The sequence below is a fragment of the Trachurus trachurus genome (assembly GCF_905171665.1).
Source record: "Trachurus trachurus genome assembly, chromosome: 24".
NCBI classification, from domain to species: domain Eukaryota; kingdom Metazoa; phylum Chordata; class Actinopteri; order Carangiformes; family Carangidae; genus Trachurus; species Trachurus trachurus.
Genome location: NC_139910.1, coordinates 25,347,556 through 25,366,745, shown reverse-complemented (window position 1 = coordinate 25,366,745; position 19,190 = coordinate 25,347,556). Strand labels below are relative to the sequence as shown.

At 42.0% G+C, this 19,190-nt stretch overlaps 1 protein-coding gene across 1 annotated transcript in view; it reads left to right on the top strand.

Moving 5' to 3' along the window:
* Positions 1-19,190, top strand: part of LOC311007662 (forkhead box protein N3-like) — a 67,450-nt gene that overhangs the window by 31,484 nt on the left and 16,776 nt on the right. Inside the window, exon 3 of the mRNA XM_084000920.1 lies at positions 13,575-13,726. Within this exon, the coding sequence (XP_083857046.1) occupies positions 13,575-13,726 (152 nt within the window). The remainder of the gene's footprint in view (positions 1-13,574; positions 13,727-19,190) is intronic.

Here is a 19,190-nt window from a genome sequence, read left to right as displayed (position 1 = left end):
ACAGGGTTAGCTCCACCACTGCCTTTGTACAGACTCAGGGTTTAGAAGTCTTCAACCTGTGGGAATTGTTTTTATTCACTTTTATTAAGTGGTACTTCCATTGGTGCAAGAAAGCTTTAAGTTAACCAATTTCTTAATCAATGCAACAAACCTGCTTTCTGTTACATTCACATCATTTGTCAGTGATTACTCACCTGGAAAATTGGAAACTGGGAAAATGTGGTTTTGACTGTTGAGGTTTTTCATTTGAAGTCGACCAATGGCAGATTTTTAAAGGCTAATAGTTTGGAGCTGGTAAAAGGTGACAGCCAATTAACAGGCTGATGGAACAAATAACATTATGAGTCGACGGTCCAGACAACTCTCTCAGAGTCAGTGCAATCAGTCTGAAAAAAATTTTAATCACACTAATGTCCCTCGCCAACTCCCACTGAGAAGACCATGACAACGCAGCTCAGCTGTAGAAATCTCATCTTCTATAGTGGGCAGTTTGTTTTGTATTTCGTTTAGCAGGCATGTGTGTAAGTTGATCCCTGTTTAGATATAAATAATCTCAGGTACACAGTGGTGTCACCCTCACCGTCTGCGTGGAGATCTGGTGCGGTGATGATGTAGCCTGACTGTGTGACCAGCGCAGCCATCATCTACCATCAGAGCCAATACTGCTGCTGATAACGATAGTATAAATATCCTATAACATGTCTACCTCTAATTTGGGGAAACATCTTGAATAACTGCTCTTGTTAAGACCTCACTGATGTGTTTAGATCTCTACCTTTTTTTGCTAAACAGAAAAAAAGTTAACTTTTAATAAAGGAAGGCTTAAAAAGTATCACTTCAGTATCAGCAGGGTTTGACCCAGAGCCAATGACCACCTTGAAACCCCATGAATGGAGCGGCGTTTAGCTCAGTTGGTAAAGCAGGCGCTCCATATACAGAGGCTATAGTCCTCCTCGCCACAGCCAGACCCCGTATCGAATCCAGACTCGGCCGGTCCTTTGCTGCATGTAATTCCCCCTCTATCTGCCTCCCATTTCCTGTCTGTCTCACCTTTACTATCCATTAAAGGTATAATGTGTAGGAATTCCCCCCATCTAGCAGTGCGGTTGCGTATCGGAACGTATTCTTGATGTTGCATTCACGTGAAATCGGGCAGATGTCAGACAGACAACAGACACTGCATGTAACAGGATAAACAAGCATCTAACAAATTGTCATGGTGATGCCGTATTGTTTACCTGACCCACGTTTTACCGTCTTTCTCTGGTGGAGTAAAATGACATCCGGTTGGTTTCCTGACGGCCGTCTGCCTGACTGCACCTGAATGCAACATCAGTGCCTCCTCTTCCTCACACTACACACTGGTGACAGTTTTAACAGGCGCTACCTGGAAAACTTTCTCCCCGAGCCGACAGCTCCGCTGAGGTTCCGTGGTTACCTACGGTCACGCGATGAGAAAGCATTCATTTGTATGCGGCTGTGATTCGATTTACGTATTTATGAAAGCAATATTTGATTTTTGCTAATAAAAAGCCAAATAAGTTACATACTGGGGCTTTAAAGGTAAAAAGCCCCAAAAATATACTTAAAAAAAAACAAAAAAACAAACATGAATTGTCATGTCACTGCAGCCTTGACAATCCCAGTATGCCCAGTTGTCCCGTATGCTGCTCAGAGATGGACTGTGCTAAAGAGAAAGCAGTGATAACCAGATTTGTGCCTTTTTTGCCACTAAATAAAGGACCATCAGAGTGGGAAGTCTATCTGTAGAGAAACCATGAGAAACCTGTGTGCGACCCCCCCCTCCACACACACACCTTGCAGGTCATCTGAGAAAAACAGAGCCATGTGTAAATCTGTACTCTCGGTTTACAAATCCATGCACATGGTTTATAAACCATGCTCTCAGATTTATAATCTGTACCAACAGTTTTGCAATCCATGCCTGCAGATTAGCAATCCGAGACCGGAAACCGAGGTTCGAATCCCTCAGTTATAAACACGTCTCATACTGTAGCATATCCAGGAAGCCGAGCAGCCGCTCCTTCCGTCAGATTATTTTAATTTAGGAGTCAGAGTAGAGATTACATGTGAAATAAAATGAGCGAACAGACAATCCTGCCGCGGCTTTCAAACAAAATTCAAAACGACTCCCAGCTCTAATTTAAACTAATGCAGAGATTTTTTTAATCAGTCTTCATTAATCACATTCAGACTTCTTCAAGGTAAAATCATTCCACCGCCACATGGTAAATACAGGCCCATTATTCACTCTATCATGTGTGGTTATAACTTATTTCACAGCCAGACAGTTATCAGCGGTTCGCAGGCATATCCAACTTGAAGTCAAATATATTCCGTATTTTGTCTACAGCTGTACCAGATTCGGCCTTATCAATAGTTGATGATCTCTGCTTTCATAGTTCTCTTTCACTCTGACGTTCTGTGCTTCCCCAGTGGGAACAGCATTTCGCTTTTGATTTAAGTCTTGATACAGTCTTTTATACTGGCTTTCCCATCCAGATTTGACTCCATTAAAGACTCGGGGTAAACGGGGAATGAATCCCTCACTCAATTAGTGCTAAATTAATACTGGAGGATTTAATAACACAGATGCCAGCAGACTTTAGATTTCATCTTGCCCGAGGGTGTTGGGGGTGGGGGACAAACAGCGAGGATCAATGCTAGCTTTGCGTGTTTAGCTGATTGAGATTGTATTAGAGGATATGGGAGCTCTTTATGCTTCCCTTGACCAGCGTGTGAACCTCAACTCTTCCTTTTGACTGAGCTGTGTGTGCGTGTGCATGTGTGTGCGTGTGTGTGTAAGAACAAAATGGATGAAGGATGAAGAGGACATGGTGTGTGTGTGTATGTGTGTGTGTGTCTCTGTGCACACACACCCTCACGCTATGCTGTCATCTGGCCCATGACTACAACGGCGCAGAGTTTCTCTTGTATACATATCTCCATAGTAACTAGGTTGCAGTTGACATAAAAGTATGCTGTTGCTGTAGCAACGGGAAAACTGATTTGGCTCTACTGACTTAGGTGTGTGTGTGTGTATGTGTGTGTGTCAGAGCTTCAGATGGGCACTGAGGTGCTGAGTGGGGGAGAATGAGTGTATGTCCTTATATTGTGTGATATGCACATATGTGCTGGTGCGTGTGTGCGTGCGTGTGTGTGTGTTGAGCAGCATGTGTAGAGGTGATTTTGGCAAGGACAGCCTGTCTTGTCTTCCTGTCACTGCACACCGTTTAAGACAGCACGCTAATTAACCCTTCAAACCTATTCCCCTCTGTCTCTCCCTCTCAAACACACACACAAACGCTTCATAACGCACACAGGGCATGTCTGACACACAAACAAATAAGTACACACATATACGCACACGCACTCACGAGCATGCATGACTGCTTTAAAGGATACATACACACACTAGCGCTGTGTCGGTGTAGAAATGAGGGCACATCTCTGCAGACTCCTACTCTACCTGCCAAGTGCTGTGCTTTATCTGAAGCTGCAATTACAGAATCTCTGTAATTTTAGTCAGACTCTGCCATTCAAAGCTTTTCACTGAGAATATCTGCATGTGAATACTCCTTTTTCCTCCCCTGCTTTGCTTTTTTCCTCACCTGTTTACGTCTCTTTGAATCGAGCACGCAATTACCGGGTCTCAGATATTTTCCTTTATGCTGCTTTTATATTTCACTTATTGTTTTTCTGCGGGAAAAGAAGAAAGACCGGGGGTTTGGTTAAGGGGAGGTCAAGTTATCGTTTCGAGGGATAGACGGAGAGACGTAGGGACACAGAGGGAGAGAAGCAAGCAGAGAGACATGGCTTACTGTGAACGCACCAAATCATATTTCCATCAATTTACAGAGGTGGAGATTAATATGACAGTGGCCTATTTGTTCCAGTGACTGTATTTCTGGGTCATATCCAGGCAGATGACAAGATGGGAGATTAGTTTAGAATAAGCTTGGTGCTCCATGTATGTGTGTGTATGTGTGTGTGTGTGTGTGTGTGTGTGTGTGTGCACGCGTGTCAGTCTTGCGTGTGGGAGTGCAAACTTGCGAGAGAGAGAGCGTGAGAGAGAGAGTGTGAGTCCCACGGTTGCCATGGCTTTGTTTACAAACAGGATTCTTGACTGCGCTGAATGACATGCCTTAATGACAAGTGTTGTTGCCCTCAGACTTCTGGATCAGCGCTGAAGATCAGTAACAGCGCAGCACACACACAGACTCACACACACACACATACACACACACACACTCACGGTGATATATCTCTCAAAGCCTCTTATGAAATCACAGCAGAGAGAACAGGCAGTTTTGTAATCCAAGACTCCCTATGAAGTCTCTCTGTGTTGCACTTAAGTGTGTCACCTCTAACTTAACCTTGTCCTGTTCAGATGAGAGAGGCTCCTTGATTCTCTTACCTTGTAACCCGGACCATTTTGAACCGGTATACGTCTGGGGTGAGCTCAGGTTGTCTGCTTACGCTGCTTTCGCTGATGCTCATTCATCAACAGTGTTTATTTGCGGCACAAAGTTGCCTCCGCTGTTTGAAAGCAACGGATATGATTTTTAAACTACAAACAAATTAATATTCTTTCTTTAAGTTTTTTTTTTTCGTTCGGCAGAGGTTTTTTGTTGTTAAAGGGATAGTTCAACATTTTGGCAAATTGCCGTGAGCAGTGAGCTGTTTAGAGCTACACTACGGAGGCTCATGGGATTTCTTGGTTTCCCTCATCAAACTCATCAAATACACAATCCAACAACTCCAAAACGCTCTGGTGGACAAGTTGTGACCTGCACATTCACCACGCTATGAGATAATAACGGAACGTTACGAGACCGAGTTGTTTTTGAGGAAAATGCATGCAAAACTGCTGATGCGCATTCCCGTTGGGGGCGGTTTTTCATCAAGCAGTCTCTGCATTTGCCTTGAAAACAACTTGTGTCTCATAACATTCTGTTATTATCTCATAGTGTGGTGAATGTGCAGGTCACAACTTGTCCACCAGAGCGTTTTGGAGTTGTTGGATTGTGTATTTGATGAGTTTGATGAGGGAAACCAAGAAATCCCATTAACCTCTGTAGCATAGCTCTCAGCAGCTCGCGGCTCTGCTCCACAGTTCTAAAAATAGCTTGCACCAAAAATTAAAGGTAACGAACCTACTGCTAAAACTAAAAGCATTATGGCAATGGCCAATTTGCCAAAATGTTGAACAATCCCTTTAATTATGGATGATTGTGTTCAACAGAGTGATAGAAGTGAAGTCATTATGTTCATTTAAGGACTCTTCTTGTAGGACACCACCAGAGTAGCTTTACATGAATTCATAGTTTACGTAAACAACTTATTTGCAGCAAAACTGCCTGTTGTGCAGCCACTCAGTAGGACTCCTCCTTAAAAACCTCCTTAAAAACCTCCTTTCATCTGATTGGCTGAGCCTCCGGAAGTCTGCCGCAGGGCATCAAACCCAACACTTGTGAGCAGAACGCCTGTTTCTAGTTAATGTTAATGCCCATCTGGTGATTGTGTCACACTGGACTTTGGTGGGTTGGGTCTTCTAATCACAATTGCAATGTAAATAAAAAAAGTCTTTTATAAAGGCCCATATGTGTTGGTCTGAAGAGGAAAACATCTGTCGTCAGGAAATACAAACGTTAACGTGTGCCGTTGCCAGACCGCTCTATAATAAACCTGAAGCGTTTGCATGCTGGAGTACATTAAATGCCTTTAATACTCGTCAAGTAGACCGTCTTCAGAGAGCCAGCTGCGCCTGGAGCAGATGACTGTGTAATGTAATCCATGACGAGGTGACGTCAGCTCATTACGGAACTAAAAAGATCCATTGGAAATTTTGCGTTTAAAGCACTGACACCGGAGCTGTTGTCTTTCCGTTATTGACTCTATGTATTATTAATTGAAGTTTTTATCACTTTTCTGACACTGGAACATTATACACTGTTGCCCATAAAGTTGGATTGTTTTTTTTTTTTACCTCTTCTAATGAAATGATTGTGACACTGGATTTATTCTTGATAGATGAAGTGTATATCATCGTAAAAGTTGTAACTGGGACTCAGTATGTAGTCACTGCATCTGGTCAAAAATGATTACTGATGTGTATAAATAGGAATAAAAAGAGGAATGTGTCTGAAAACAAAATTATTCTAACTTTATGGGCAATAGTGTAGAAACAATAAGGAAAAGCATTTTAGTTTTCCAGTAAAGTTGTTTAAGCTGCTCCAATATATACATACGTAGATGCATTTTGACAATAAAATGGGTCAGGTTGTAGCCTCTTGAAGCTAAATGTTTGGGTTTTATGGTCTGCTGCTTCGCTCACTTGCTTCCGTCTGACCGCTCTCATTGTGGGATGGATTTCTTCCCTTATGTCTGTTCTTTCTTAGTTAGTCTTCATTCTTTCATCCAGTGTCTACACACAAGGTCAGTCACAGGTCACCATAGTTCATTGTTTATCTCTCTTAGCCTAGTGAGTGCGCAGCTGCTCCACTCCCATCAGCAGTAACCATAGTAACCAAGGTTACAGCAGAGCCCCTTATCGATGGCAAGGGGTTGCTAGGTGTAAACATTAGAGGGAGACCGAGGCGCCTTAGAGTCACAGAGGGACAGATAGTGCACGTTGACCTCATTAAGACAAAAGTCAAGCAAGATCTTTCAGGAGTTAGATAAGACGTGGTCATGTCACACATGCAAAACCTGCTCCACATGAGTAGCTAGCTACCTCTGGGCTTGTTGATTTTCTATCCAGGGGGCTGCTTCAGATTTGTGATCCAAGCTTTCCACCACTTGTCATCCAAATGTTTGGCTGCGGGTGGATGATTTTTCATTTTTTAGAGGAATGGATACAATAGACTCACTGTCTGCTAAACCAATCACTGTGAACAAAGTAGAGCATTCAGAAGCTGATGAGTGCTAATAATATTCCCCACAGGATTTGACAGCGACCAAAACAGAGCTAAAAGGAGGGAAACTCCAAATAAATGTCTAATGTAGCTACATGTTCAAACTTCCAGCTTGAATGTGTCCAAAATGGCTCCATAAAAATCACCTGGCTAGGATTGGTCTGGTATCTTATCTTTTTTAAAGGATGTACTTGTAAATTTTGCAAAAAGCTACATTAACATAGCAATGTCTACATCTAGAAGAAACACTTTGAGCTCAGCATCAGCCTTCATTCCTTTACCCACCAACACCCTGACCCCAACCTGACCCTGCCACGTCCTTTCTTCTAATGTTAGCATGCTAACCAGCTAAACCAGTTAGTCCCAGTCCATTTCATCACTGCCCCCTGTCTTGTAAATGCAGCAATGGTGGAAGGTTTTGTCAAACAACAGTCACCACTACCTAACTTACTATTAGACCCTTTAAAACTTGTCTGTGACATGTTTCTGTCTATGAGAGCACTAGCAGTGAGTATGACAACAACAAGGCTTGTGTGCACATATAACGTATGCAGCCAAAACCTTAGTGGCTCTCTTGGACAACATCCACGGGTGTAGAAATGATGCCACAAAACCCAAATGACCTCACTGAAATTAATTGCTAAGTGACAGGATATCATAGTTGCTTTGGGAGCAGCTTACATTGGACTGGGCCTACTTTGTGCCTCTTAGTGATTTTACATTTCAGACTTTTGCTTTCAAACCACAGATGGGAGCAACTGCTTGTTTAAAGGAATAGACTTGCACATTTTGAAATGGGTTGAAAGTTAACTTTATAGCAGATGGGCTATTTTTCAGCAGTAAGTGAAAATACCCTGCCAAGTTTTTAAAAGTTTGTTTTGTATTAATCTTGAGGAAAACACCCTTATCTGTAATCTCAATGAAAAAAAGAAAGTGAAATGTGAAAATGATGTCTGCATGAGAAGCACAAACTGGGGCAAACTAAATTACAACCACATGGAAAACAGGTTTGTGGAAGAAAACTCAATTCATAACACCTGTAGAAAAAAAATTCCACATACTTTTTTTCTGTGCTCTGACAAAGAATAGCCTGCTGTCCAAGCAACATGTAACTTTTTACACCCAACAAGCCGCCTTTGTCCTTGAGCCTGCCTGTTGTCAAACGGCCTTCAGCTAGAACAGAGCTGGCAGGTATCAAACAACTTAACCAGTGAAACATCCCTCCTTTCTCTCTTTACCCCTCCACTTGCCTCTCTGTGTACTGAACTGTAAGGAATCACAATACTTTACACATTGGTTGTGTAGGTTAAAGTCATATTGCACATGAAAATGTAGAGGACAGCAAAGCCTCTTACACTGATGCTTTCTCTGCAGGGAGAGAGGCATCATACGTCTTCTTTAATCTCATCCGATTACTGAGTAGAAAACAAAATTTACTCTCTCCTCTCATAATAGACAATATGTCTCTGCAGTATATGCCATTGTTAAAGATAATTAAATGGTTTAAAGCTGTAGATTCGCTGCTGGACACAGATGTAGCTGTTACAATAGAGGAAAGGATGATTTCTCTCGCTGTCACAGGCACCAGGGATAATAGGGACTCTGGGCTAGACCCAAATATGTCAGCTGTCAGATTGACATGAAATTTGGAAATTCTGGTAAAGACATTCATGCTTCCCAGAGGATGAATCCTACTCACTTTGATGATACACTGACTTTCCCTCAAATGCCACCGCGAGGTTAACCATGTAGGTTAACTGTTGTTTTGTTGTTGTTGTTTTGGTATTTTGCTATCTCTTTAACTATTATATTATATTATATTATATTATATTATATTATATTATATTATATTATATTATATTATATTATATTATTCCTTTTATCAAGAAAAGGTAACAGTATGAAAAAAAGGAATATGTCCACCCTTATTATTTAAAGTCAAATGTAAAAATTTGGTGTAATCAGTAAACTTTCTGTATCCTAATATTTCTGTGCATATTTTTAATTCAGCTGATGTTTTGTTGGATATGGAGGTGTCGTTTCCATAGTGATGCTTAATGTATATATGAAAAGATAACACTCCAGTCAGGAAGGCAGTGGCAGTAATGTAGTGCTACTATAGCCGGGTCAGCGGCAGCACGACTTTTAATATCTCCCATTTCCAAGGGAGACCAGCCCCCACGGCTTATATAACACAGGAAACAGATGTTGGCAACACACAATCATCTCTCCCTCTCTCCTTTTCTCTCAGTCTAACTCTCTCTCTCTCTTCCTCTGTGTCCTCTTTCTTCCCCTTTTGTCCTTTACTCACCCCCTGACATGTTCAAAGTGTATTTGTCTTCTCCGTGATGAAGATACCTGCAGATTGCTCACTATTGCGCAGCATTGGAACACTGGAGCTGCTTTTGTAATTAAAACCACTACAAACTAGTGTACTGACACAGATACATATAATTAAATCCATTCCTTTTAATATTGCTTAAACTTGCAATTTAAAGTGGAAGGCAGTGCCAAGTCAGTGTTGGTTTCACACTGTGTGATATGTCTCTGGGAGGAGGGGTTAATGTTTCGAGTTGTGGATTATTTGTTGTGTAATCTGCCTCTTTAGCTGCAAACACCACCGTGATGTGATGTGACTATTTTATATCACATAGATGCAACACGAGTAAACACATCATCCAGGGAACTGGGCTGATCTCAGTAGAGTAAAAGCAGATGGAGGCACGGCCAGAGGAGCGGGAGGAGGAGATAGAAATGGAGATCACAGAGTAGTTTCAGGTGAATGTCCTCCATCACCTGCTCCGCTGCTGTAAGATCCACCATTGTGGATGTTGTTCTATTTTTAAAATCTGTGTCATGCTGTATCACAGTCAGAAATCTTAAATCCCCATCTCTGACCTCAAATATTTTTTGTGATAATTTGATTTGGAGACACGCTGCTGCTGCTTTTTTTTTTTTTCCCCCTCAACTTCATCAGGAAATGAAAAGTCCATTTCACCTCCTCTTGCTTCCAAGCCCAGATGATGCCTGTTGCCAAGGCGACTGCTATAACCCAGGTGACAGACCCTTCCTGTGAGCTGCGCCCTGTGATTGGCCTGTCGACCCAGAGGGGGGGTGGTGGTGGTGGTGGTGGTGGGGGGGTGTCTGCAGATTGAGCCTTTTGATTGGCCGGCCTGGTTGGCAGAGGCAGGGGCCTCGGCAGACAGAGATTCTGTAGAGAGAGCATTGATTTAATCGGCTGGCAAGCGGGCAGACAGTCGGTGCACGCGCACAAACTCTCGCACGCACACACCAAGACTCACACACACACACACACACACTCTTATACAAACGGCTGGCGGGCTGGAGGTGCAAGGGGAAATTTGGCCCAGTGGGGGTCACCTCTGTGGGAGCGATTGTATGTGTGTGTAATATCATGCTCTCCAGGAGAGGCGTTGCTGGCAGTAATAGAAGCACTCCCAGGAGCAGACCACGCTGGGTAATATCACACTCCCTAGGGAACTTGCCATACACACACTCACTCACTCTCACACACACACACACAGGGAGCCCAACACGGCACATATGGCCTGTGTTCAACATGAATGACATAGTAATGCAAAGATCCAGACAGGGGGGGGACACACACACACATGCTTTTAGCGTCTTGGATTCTCACAAGGTCAGATGATGAGGTGAGCAGTGGCACAGTTTTTTGACTCATTCACTGGACACTGTTGAATCAGGAGAGATGGAGAGAGACGGAGTAGGAGCAGCATGCAGAGGCTCTGGATGGTAATGCTTCATGAGAAACTATACCAGCTGAATTGTCGTTTATTTTACCTGTAAAACAGGAAAAATCAGATGTCAGACATGGATATGGAGGTTAATTAAATCCAGGTTTTTTGAATCCTGCGGCAGGATATGTCTTACAGCAGATCAGATGCCAATCCTTTTTAATATTCTAGTCTTTGCACCGACAGTAATGTTTATAGAATAACATTTCAGGTGATTTTAATTTGTAACTCTTGTTGGTATATGCATCTCCTACTTCTGCAAGGTAATCCAGACACAGCTCTTGCTCCGGTCCGTGCAAGACATCAAACAACTCCTCCAGAGCTTATCGACACATCGTACAGCGTGGTTTAGAACTGCTCTAACTTTAAAGTTACCATCCCAGGCGGCTGGACTTCCACACAACTGATAAGCACCCACCCCCTCCGTCCAATCAGGAATCACCAAGACCGTTAAATAGACTGTTGCTAAGTAAAACAGACCGTTGCTAGGGACACCGCTCTGATCGGAGTAGCACAGCACAGAGCTGAAGAACTATGCAGGATATTTACCTTATGTTTCATTTTTACCGTCATTAAACAGCTTGGGACTAATTGTGATGTTAGATAAATGACTTGTAACTTGTTACAGGGGGAGTGGAGGCTCTCTACCTTCCACACCGCTGCTGGAAACCAAACCTGCGATCAGAGCCTCAGACCCCGTGTCACAGCTCTCGTCTCTGTCCTGTAAACATAGATGGCAGTTGCTTGATTTGGCAGTTTGACTGACAGACGGGCCATCCAACCAAAGTTGTCTGAGACTAATGTGATTGGTAGGACAAACTCTGGCCCCTGATACTTACACAGATGACCAAATCTCATCATTGATATGTCAAATCGCTTATTTAATTGATTACTGTTTAATACTCACCAGATATACTCACATTTTTATAATTTTGTCAAAAATGGGCCACCTGGGATGGCACCTTTAATGAACTTCAGTGAGAGATTAAAAACAAGTAGTAATTCTGACTGCAGCCATGTTCAAACTCAACACTGATTCTGATCTCGTATCCACATCCGCTGGTGTTTCGTAACTTTATCGTACACATTTGTGGCAATATTGCTGTGATATTATCTGTCAGCGGATAGACTGACATGTGAACACATGTCCCAGACGCAAAAGCACCTCTGTGGAAGTTCCCACTACATTTATTCATGATGACACACACACACACACACACACACATACACACACACAAGATAAAAACAAAACCAGCCTCGTCGTCTACTGAATACATGAGTTAGAGCGTCAGCATGTTGACGTGTCACCTCGGCTGGTGTCTCTTATCAGATACTGTAGAGCTTGTTGCTCCTACGCCTCACTTAAGTGGTTTTAAGTTCCTGGATAAATGTGTTTTAAATAAGTAATGACCTCATACACTCCTTAATTGTCTCTTACACATTCAGAAGTGTATTTTTTGCTTGTTGATGTTTGTTGAATCCAGGTCCCAACTGTGGCAAAATAACTGTTTAGTGGTATGGTCTTTTCTGTTTCTCAGGGACTGTGTTTTTTGAAAGAAAGTAGTTCCAGATAACAGTGCACAGAGTCAGGTCTGTGGATTTCTTACCATAAACCAAATGTCATTCACCTCTATTTTACTGCAGATGTCTCTGATGTCGGAAAGAATGTGAAACTAAAACTAAAGCTATCTGCATGAGTAGCAGAAACTGGGTTTGTTGTGATCATCTGGGTGATCTGACCCTTTAAGTGGCCACAAGCCAAAATACTAGGAGCCACTGATGTAGTGGAAACATTCAAGAGTGTTTTTTTCTCATCCACTTCAACACAAAATGCTCCTCAGGTTTTAGAATTTGTCTCCACTGCTCACATGCACGTCTCTGGCACATCTGACATTTCCCTCTTAATAGATTCCTTGCAGTATTTGCAGAAATCAGAAGCCTGCAGTCATGTCGTCTCCCCGCCCTGTAGCCTGTACCTGTAACATATCACAGAGCACTACAAAGTGAGCTGAACACGAGGCAGGACGGCTTTAATTTTATATTTACTTCTCTTCTCCCCTGCTCTCCCTCTTCCTCTGCCATTCTCAGTCTCTCCGCTGTACACAAACTCCATAAATTTGCAACATTCAGATGACAAGGCAGATGAAAGCCCGCTGAAGGCTGTGAGGGATAGAGACAGGGAGTGTATTTTTTCATGGAGGCCCATCTGAGATCCCTCCCCCTTTCTATAATCTATAGGCTGCTTTTCACTCAGATTGGGAGCCGACAGCTTCATTAGGTGAGGGAGAAGCTCCTTTGATCTAAAAATACACACCATCATCGCCTCTGGAGTGGAAAAAGTTAAAGAGTTTCTCTGTGTCTTAATCAGAAAAAATTATAATTTCTTTTAATTTTACTTTTTTATTCTGGGGAGAGGCGGAAGATTGGAAAAAATATTGAGCGAGGTGGCATAGAGGATGCATGGATTCTCATTCCTGCAAGTGTTATCTTTCTTGGGAATATGGGAATGTTTGTGTGGCTGAAGTGTGTGTGTGTGTGTGTTGTTTAGCTTTGTTTTGTTTTTTGAAGGGAGGCAGTAATCTATCTGTGTGAGCCAGTAGATGCTGTTGTTTTTCTCAAGGTCTTTATCTCGGTGGGAATGCAGCGTTGCTGTGTGTACAGGTGGTTTGGTAAATAAGAATCCAGCACAAGGTCTGGACTTTGAGCTTGTGTTTGGGCTTTGGACTTGTTGGCTCAGGTCAGTGCGCTGTGATGTGTTTGTGATGTGCTTTGAGGGGCCTGATAGCACTTCCAATAACATCTCTCTCATCTTTTTCCCTCTCCCTCCCACTTTCTTTCTTTCTGTCTTTCTCTCTCTCAGAGCATAGGAAAAGGCTCCCTGTGGTCCATAGACCCGGAGTACAGGCACAACCTGATCCAGGCGCTGAAGAAGACGCCGTACCATCCCTACTCGCCTGGCCTGGCCACCCCCTCCACCTCTCCACCCACCCTGCCTCAGACATTTCACCACAGGTAAGAAGGATTAGCTGACTGACTGGCTGATTGATTCATTGATACGTTTATATGACATATCTGATTTCCCTTAATTAATTGCTTAATCACTTTGCTGAATATGATTGGATTATTCAGCTTGGTTAAATGATAAACACATTCACTGATGGGGGGCGTACACACACACACACATATACACATGTATCTACAGTACGCTGCTGGCTCCTCACTGGCCTCATGTAAGAGTCTCTATGAACAGATGCATATGGCAGTTATATTGATTATTCTATCTCAGAAGCACTCACCACCTGATGAGGTGGCAGGTTGACATGAATGATTCTTATCAAGTTTGTGCAGTTGAGCGTTCGATGAGTCCAACTTTGAGCACTAACAGAAGAAAACAAATCTCACAGAAGAAAGTAAAGTAAAGGCCCATTTATATGAGTAATCAATTCGTAAGTTAGAATAAGATGAATGGGTAACAACTCAGATGATTGTCGTTAAGTGAATTATCAAGATTATCAAGATTCTTCAGGATTTTTGCATTTTTTCCTCTGTTTGAAGAAAATGAATTAATTTTCTGATTGTTTACAATTTTCATTTTAAGGATTGGATACTCAGTCTTAAAATAAAATCGGTCTTTGAATCCTTTTATGTAAAATGATAAAAAATAATATATTTTATTTATAGGCGCCTTTCAAGGCTCTCAAGGTCACCTTAGATGAAAACAACACAAGAATAAAAATAATTAGAATAAAAAAGGCAATTCAAATACAGTCAAACCTGAGATATATTATGAGGAGTAAGCCAGTCTGAACAGGTGTGTTTTAAAATCTGATTTGAAGGTGGGTAGTGATGGAAAAGTCTGTGTGTCCTGGCAGAGCGGCTAAAAGATCTAAGTCCCATGGCGGATAGATGGGCAGGAGGGGAGCAGAGGAGGTCCTGAGTGTACGGGTGGTGTGTATGTCTCAAGGAGTTTAGTGAGGTATGAAGGAGCAAGATTATGTGCACAGTTGCCTCGTTTACTCTCCAATTCTGTAGGAACTTTTGTAGCATGGAAATGGGTTCATGATTGTTGCTCAGACGGGAAATAAAAAGAAAATCAAGTTCCCAGGATAAACTCTTAGGAGCACTTCAATGTATTTATGCAGTGTTGGTGTTTATTTGATGTTAGTGCATCTAAAAGATTCAAATCAAAACATATCATATCAGGACTAATTAAAGGTCCCATTAAGTAGAGGTAGATTTCCATGTCTCCTTTGATTATAAATCAGCTCTAGGTTATAATATATTAATACTGTGGATGTATCAAGGCCTCAGTCCACAGAGAAATGCACACAGCCTGTATTCAGAACTGAGCCTTAAAACCACTTTTTTCACTTTTACTTTTGTTTTTCTCATGACCATATGTGGTATGGAGCACAAACAAACATTAGACAATAATAATCAGACATAGCAAGCAGGCAGTGGGGCTGTACATACCAGCTGTGAGGACTTGTGTAACTTTGTGATGTTACTAAAAAGCAGTCACCAAGTCCTGTCCACCTGTGCCACAATACAAAAACTAAAAAAGAATTTGATTTCTCTGAGTGTTTTACCTTAAATCTGCTCAACTTTCACTGGATCAGTCAGAAAAAAGTCAGCCAATCAGCAGAGAGGCTCAGAGCCTCCTCTCTTCTGATTGGCTGACACTGACCTGTCATTACCAGAGCTCCAGAGAGAAGCTGAAAGAGGAGATACAACTACACTGAGATGGTTTATGGTTCTTAAAACCACAGATGTTTCTTTTTGTTTCAGCGCTTTAATTAAAACAACAAAAACCAAGAAAGAATAAAATAATAGACCTTTAAAAGTGAATTTTATAAGCTGTGTAATTTGGGATTTTAGAAAAAGTGATTCAAGGTTCTCGTTATTGGTTTTGGAAATTTGTATTTTTCTAATATTTTTCTATTACATTGAATCAAAAAAAAAAGATCAGTGGATAAAAGGAAAAAAAATGTGTGTTAGTTTTAAGCCCTGCGGTACATAAACATAAAACATACAGTATACACTCCTCCACCTCCTTTATTATCTCCACTCACCTGCCCCTGGCATCATATAGCTGACCCGCCCCATCCTTTCATTTTTTTTCTTCTTCTTTCTTTTTTCATGCTCCTCTCCCCTCCCTCCTCCTCCCTCCCTCTCCCTCAGGCACATCACAGGTAAAGGCAGTGGTTGCTTTTTCTTCTCTCCACATGTTCCCTTGTTCACTACCTTACCTTCTCCCCAGTTGATCCGGTCCATCCTCCTGTTTTACCTCTCCTCCAGCTCCTCACACGCCTTCATTCTGCTCCTCTCCCCGTCTTGTCTCCTCTTTTAATATCTCATACACCCTCCCGCTCATCCTCAGGCATCCTCAGGCATACATTACAACTAGTGGGGGCACCCAGTGCTCCGGCTTCTTTATTTATCCCTGCTGTGATTTATCCCCATTTCTGCTTTTCTCACTCTCTCTCCACCACTTTATCATTCAATTAAATCCTCTTTTGTCTGCATTCACTTCATTCTCCAGCCCCTCACAGACCCCTCACCCCCAATTGAGCACATGCCTCTCCATAGCAGCATCCACCTGTGTTGTTTCCTCCACATCCCTCAGCTGACCTCTCCTCCACCTCCATCCTCCTCCCTTGCCAACTTCTTGGTTTCCGACTCTTTTGCCCAACCCTCTGGATATGTCAGCGAGAGCCTGTATCAGTCGTCTTTTTCACTTTCTTCGCTTGTTCTCCCTTCCCGCGCTCTCTCTGTTTCTCTCATTCTCTTTTTTCCCTCTCTTCAATGAATACCCCACAACCACCACCGCCTCCCCTCCACCCCGCTCCCCAGTTGATCCGGGCAGGTTGGCTTGCAGAGCCAGCGGACTGTGTAAGACAGAATAATTGGTTCACCATAAAATGTAAAAGTGTCATTTTGAACAATGAGGTATGGGGAAGTGGAACAAATTGGGGGGATATGGGGGGAGAGCGGGGGGGCAGGGTGTAGTGAGGGGAGATGGGGTGAGGGGGAGCGGGGTGGCAGGGAGAGGAGGGAGGTTGTTCATTTGCATTGTGACGCGCAGTGGGAACTGAGAGAGAAAGTGAGGAGAGTCCATTTCTTGGTTAGAGTATGAGGTCCCTCGTGTTGCAGCACCTGAGGAGCATGCATTTTGTGTGTGTGTGTGTGTGTGTATGTGTTCTTGTTTTGCTGTGTTTGTGGGGTCTACAACTATTCATGGGGACCAAAATGCAGGACCACAACATGAAGGGCTGTCTGAGGTTTAGAATTAGATTCATGTTCAGTCAGAAAGCTCCGCCTCCACGATATAGGAGGCAGTTTATATTTTGTATATTTTATCTCAGGTACACAATGGTCAGGGTTCCCACACGTCCTGGAAAACCTGGAAAGTGGTTGATCAATTTTTCAGTCATGGAAAACACATGGAAAATGAGAAAAGAATTATGGAAATTCCTGGAAAATTATGTATCACATTGTGACATCAGCTCCCAGAGCTCTGTTTGACTTTTTCAGATCCCTAAGGATTTCTTTTCCAAAGAAATCCAATGATGATGATGAATGTTTCCAGTGTTGGACCACAAGCATGAGGGTTTTTCTCTGCTGAGTGACAGATAGAGGATCAGCTCAGATCTGGAGTGGTCTGGTTTAAACACAAAAACTATATGTTTTTGTGTTGTTATATGATAAATTTGTCATCATTTCTAAACATGTGAGAAATTATTTCATAGATAAGTTAAAGGGCCACAGACTGCACATCTTTAAATCAGACTTCTGGGGCTGAGAGAGGAAGAAACATAGAAACAAACATGTACAAAATAAGGTTCAACTTCTCCAAAGCATGACTGGGACGGGGGATGTGTTAGTGTTTGGTGTGATAACATGTCTGTCAGACTGGAGCAGCTGGAAATGTCCTGGAAAATGATTTTAAGAAAAGAGTGGGAAGCCTGAATGGTGTTAGACCTTCTGTGTGGAGAATAAGACTGTGAGACCTGTGGAGGTTGCTCAGCTATCAGCCACTATCAGAGCTGATACTTCTGCCGATAACGCTAGTTTATAGAATGTCCTATCAGCACAGATTAATCAGCCAAACCGATTAGTCAGTCGACCTCTAAAGTGCACTGTGTCAGTGATGGATCCCCACCAAGATAGCTGTACAAACGTGTTTCCATCATAACTGGAACTAAATTATTTTAATTAACAGTTGATCCGATCATTCCTTTTGTGGTTCAGTGATTAATTGTTTTGTCATAAAATTGTGAATATTGTCCAAGGTGACATCTTCAACTAGCTTGAGTGACTTAAAACAAAGAATAGAAGCAAATTCTCTTAGAAAAAGAAGTTTCAAGCAGAAATTGTTGGCCATGTTTTCTTAAAAATGAATGAAATTGATTGTTATCAAAGTACTTGATAAATTAATTGACTAATTGAAGCAGCAATTCTTCACAATATGAAAATCAACAGACTTGCAGAGACCGTCGCTCTGCACTTAAATCATATGCCAGTTGTTTGTAGTTACAAGCAGGAATTTAGTGTGTTAAAGTGCACTTCAGTATCAAACTCTTGAGACCTCAATGCAAGAAATACCTCTTATTGTTAGTGTTAGTCCTTTTATAACCTTCATTTTGTCTTTTTGTCCAGGTGAAAGAACTGCTCTTTGACTCTTGGATATTAGAGCGTTTCTGAATCCTTGAAAAGAAAAGCTTCAGAAAAATGTCACTGCTTTACTACAACTACTAGCTATAAGATAAATAAAGGCTTCCACATGTTACATGTGATTAAATAGCAAGCATCTTTCAAGTCTTGCAGGAGTTGACTTTTTTATATCTTCCTTAAATTAATGGAAACCAGCAGCTGCATGGCAGGTAGAAAATCAATCTAAGAATTTATGGTGTGTTTAAGAAGCAGGCCAGTGCAATGTAAAGTACACACACAGCATGTACAGTAGCTATGCACAATTTGTAGCTACAACATGAAAACCACTTGTATGGTTCTTTAACCTCTTTAGCGACTCTGTGCTTTTGGTCCATTATACCATAATGCTGCTGGGTCCACATCCCAAAATTTCCAAAGACATCAAACATGTCCGTCTCAATAAGCAAAGCACAATGACGATTATCCACAAGATAACCGCACTGTTTCCTTTTGATCCAATAGTGGAGCAATAAAAAATACATTTGTGTTGGAACAAGCAGATACAGACTAGATATGTGATAGTGTCCGTTTGGAAGGAATGTATTCTTCTAACTTTAAAGGCACTTAGTGGTGAATGTATGTGGAATAGGAAGATTGGATTCAAGAAGTAATTAATGCTACATGGTCAACTACGGTCTTATAGTTTTTATTATATTAGACAATAACCAACCGTCCTGGAGGTTTCAAATCACCATGATTTAGTAAAACGAATGTTGCAAATGGCTCAGTAGGTCATCAGGTTCAAAGTTCACTTAGGCTACCA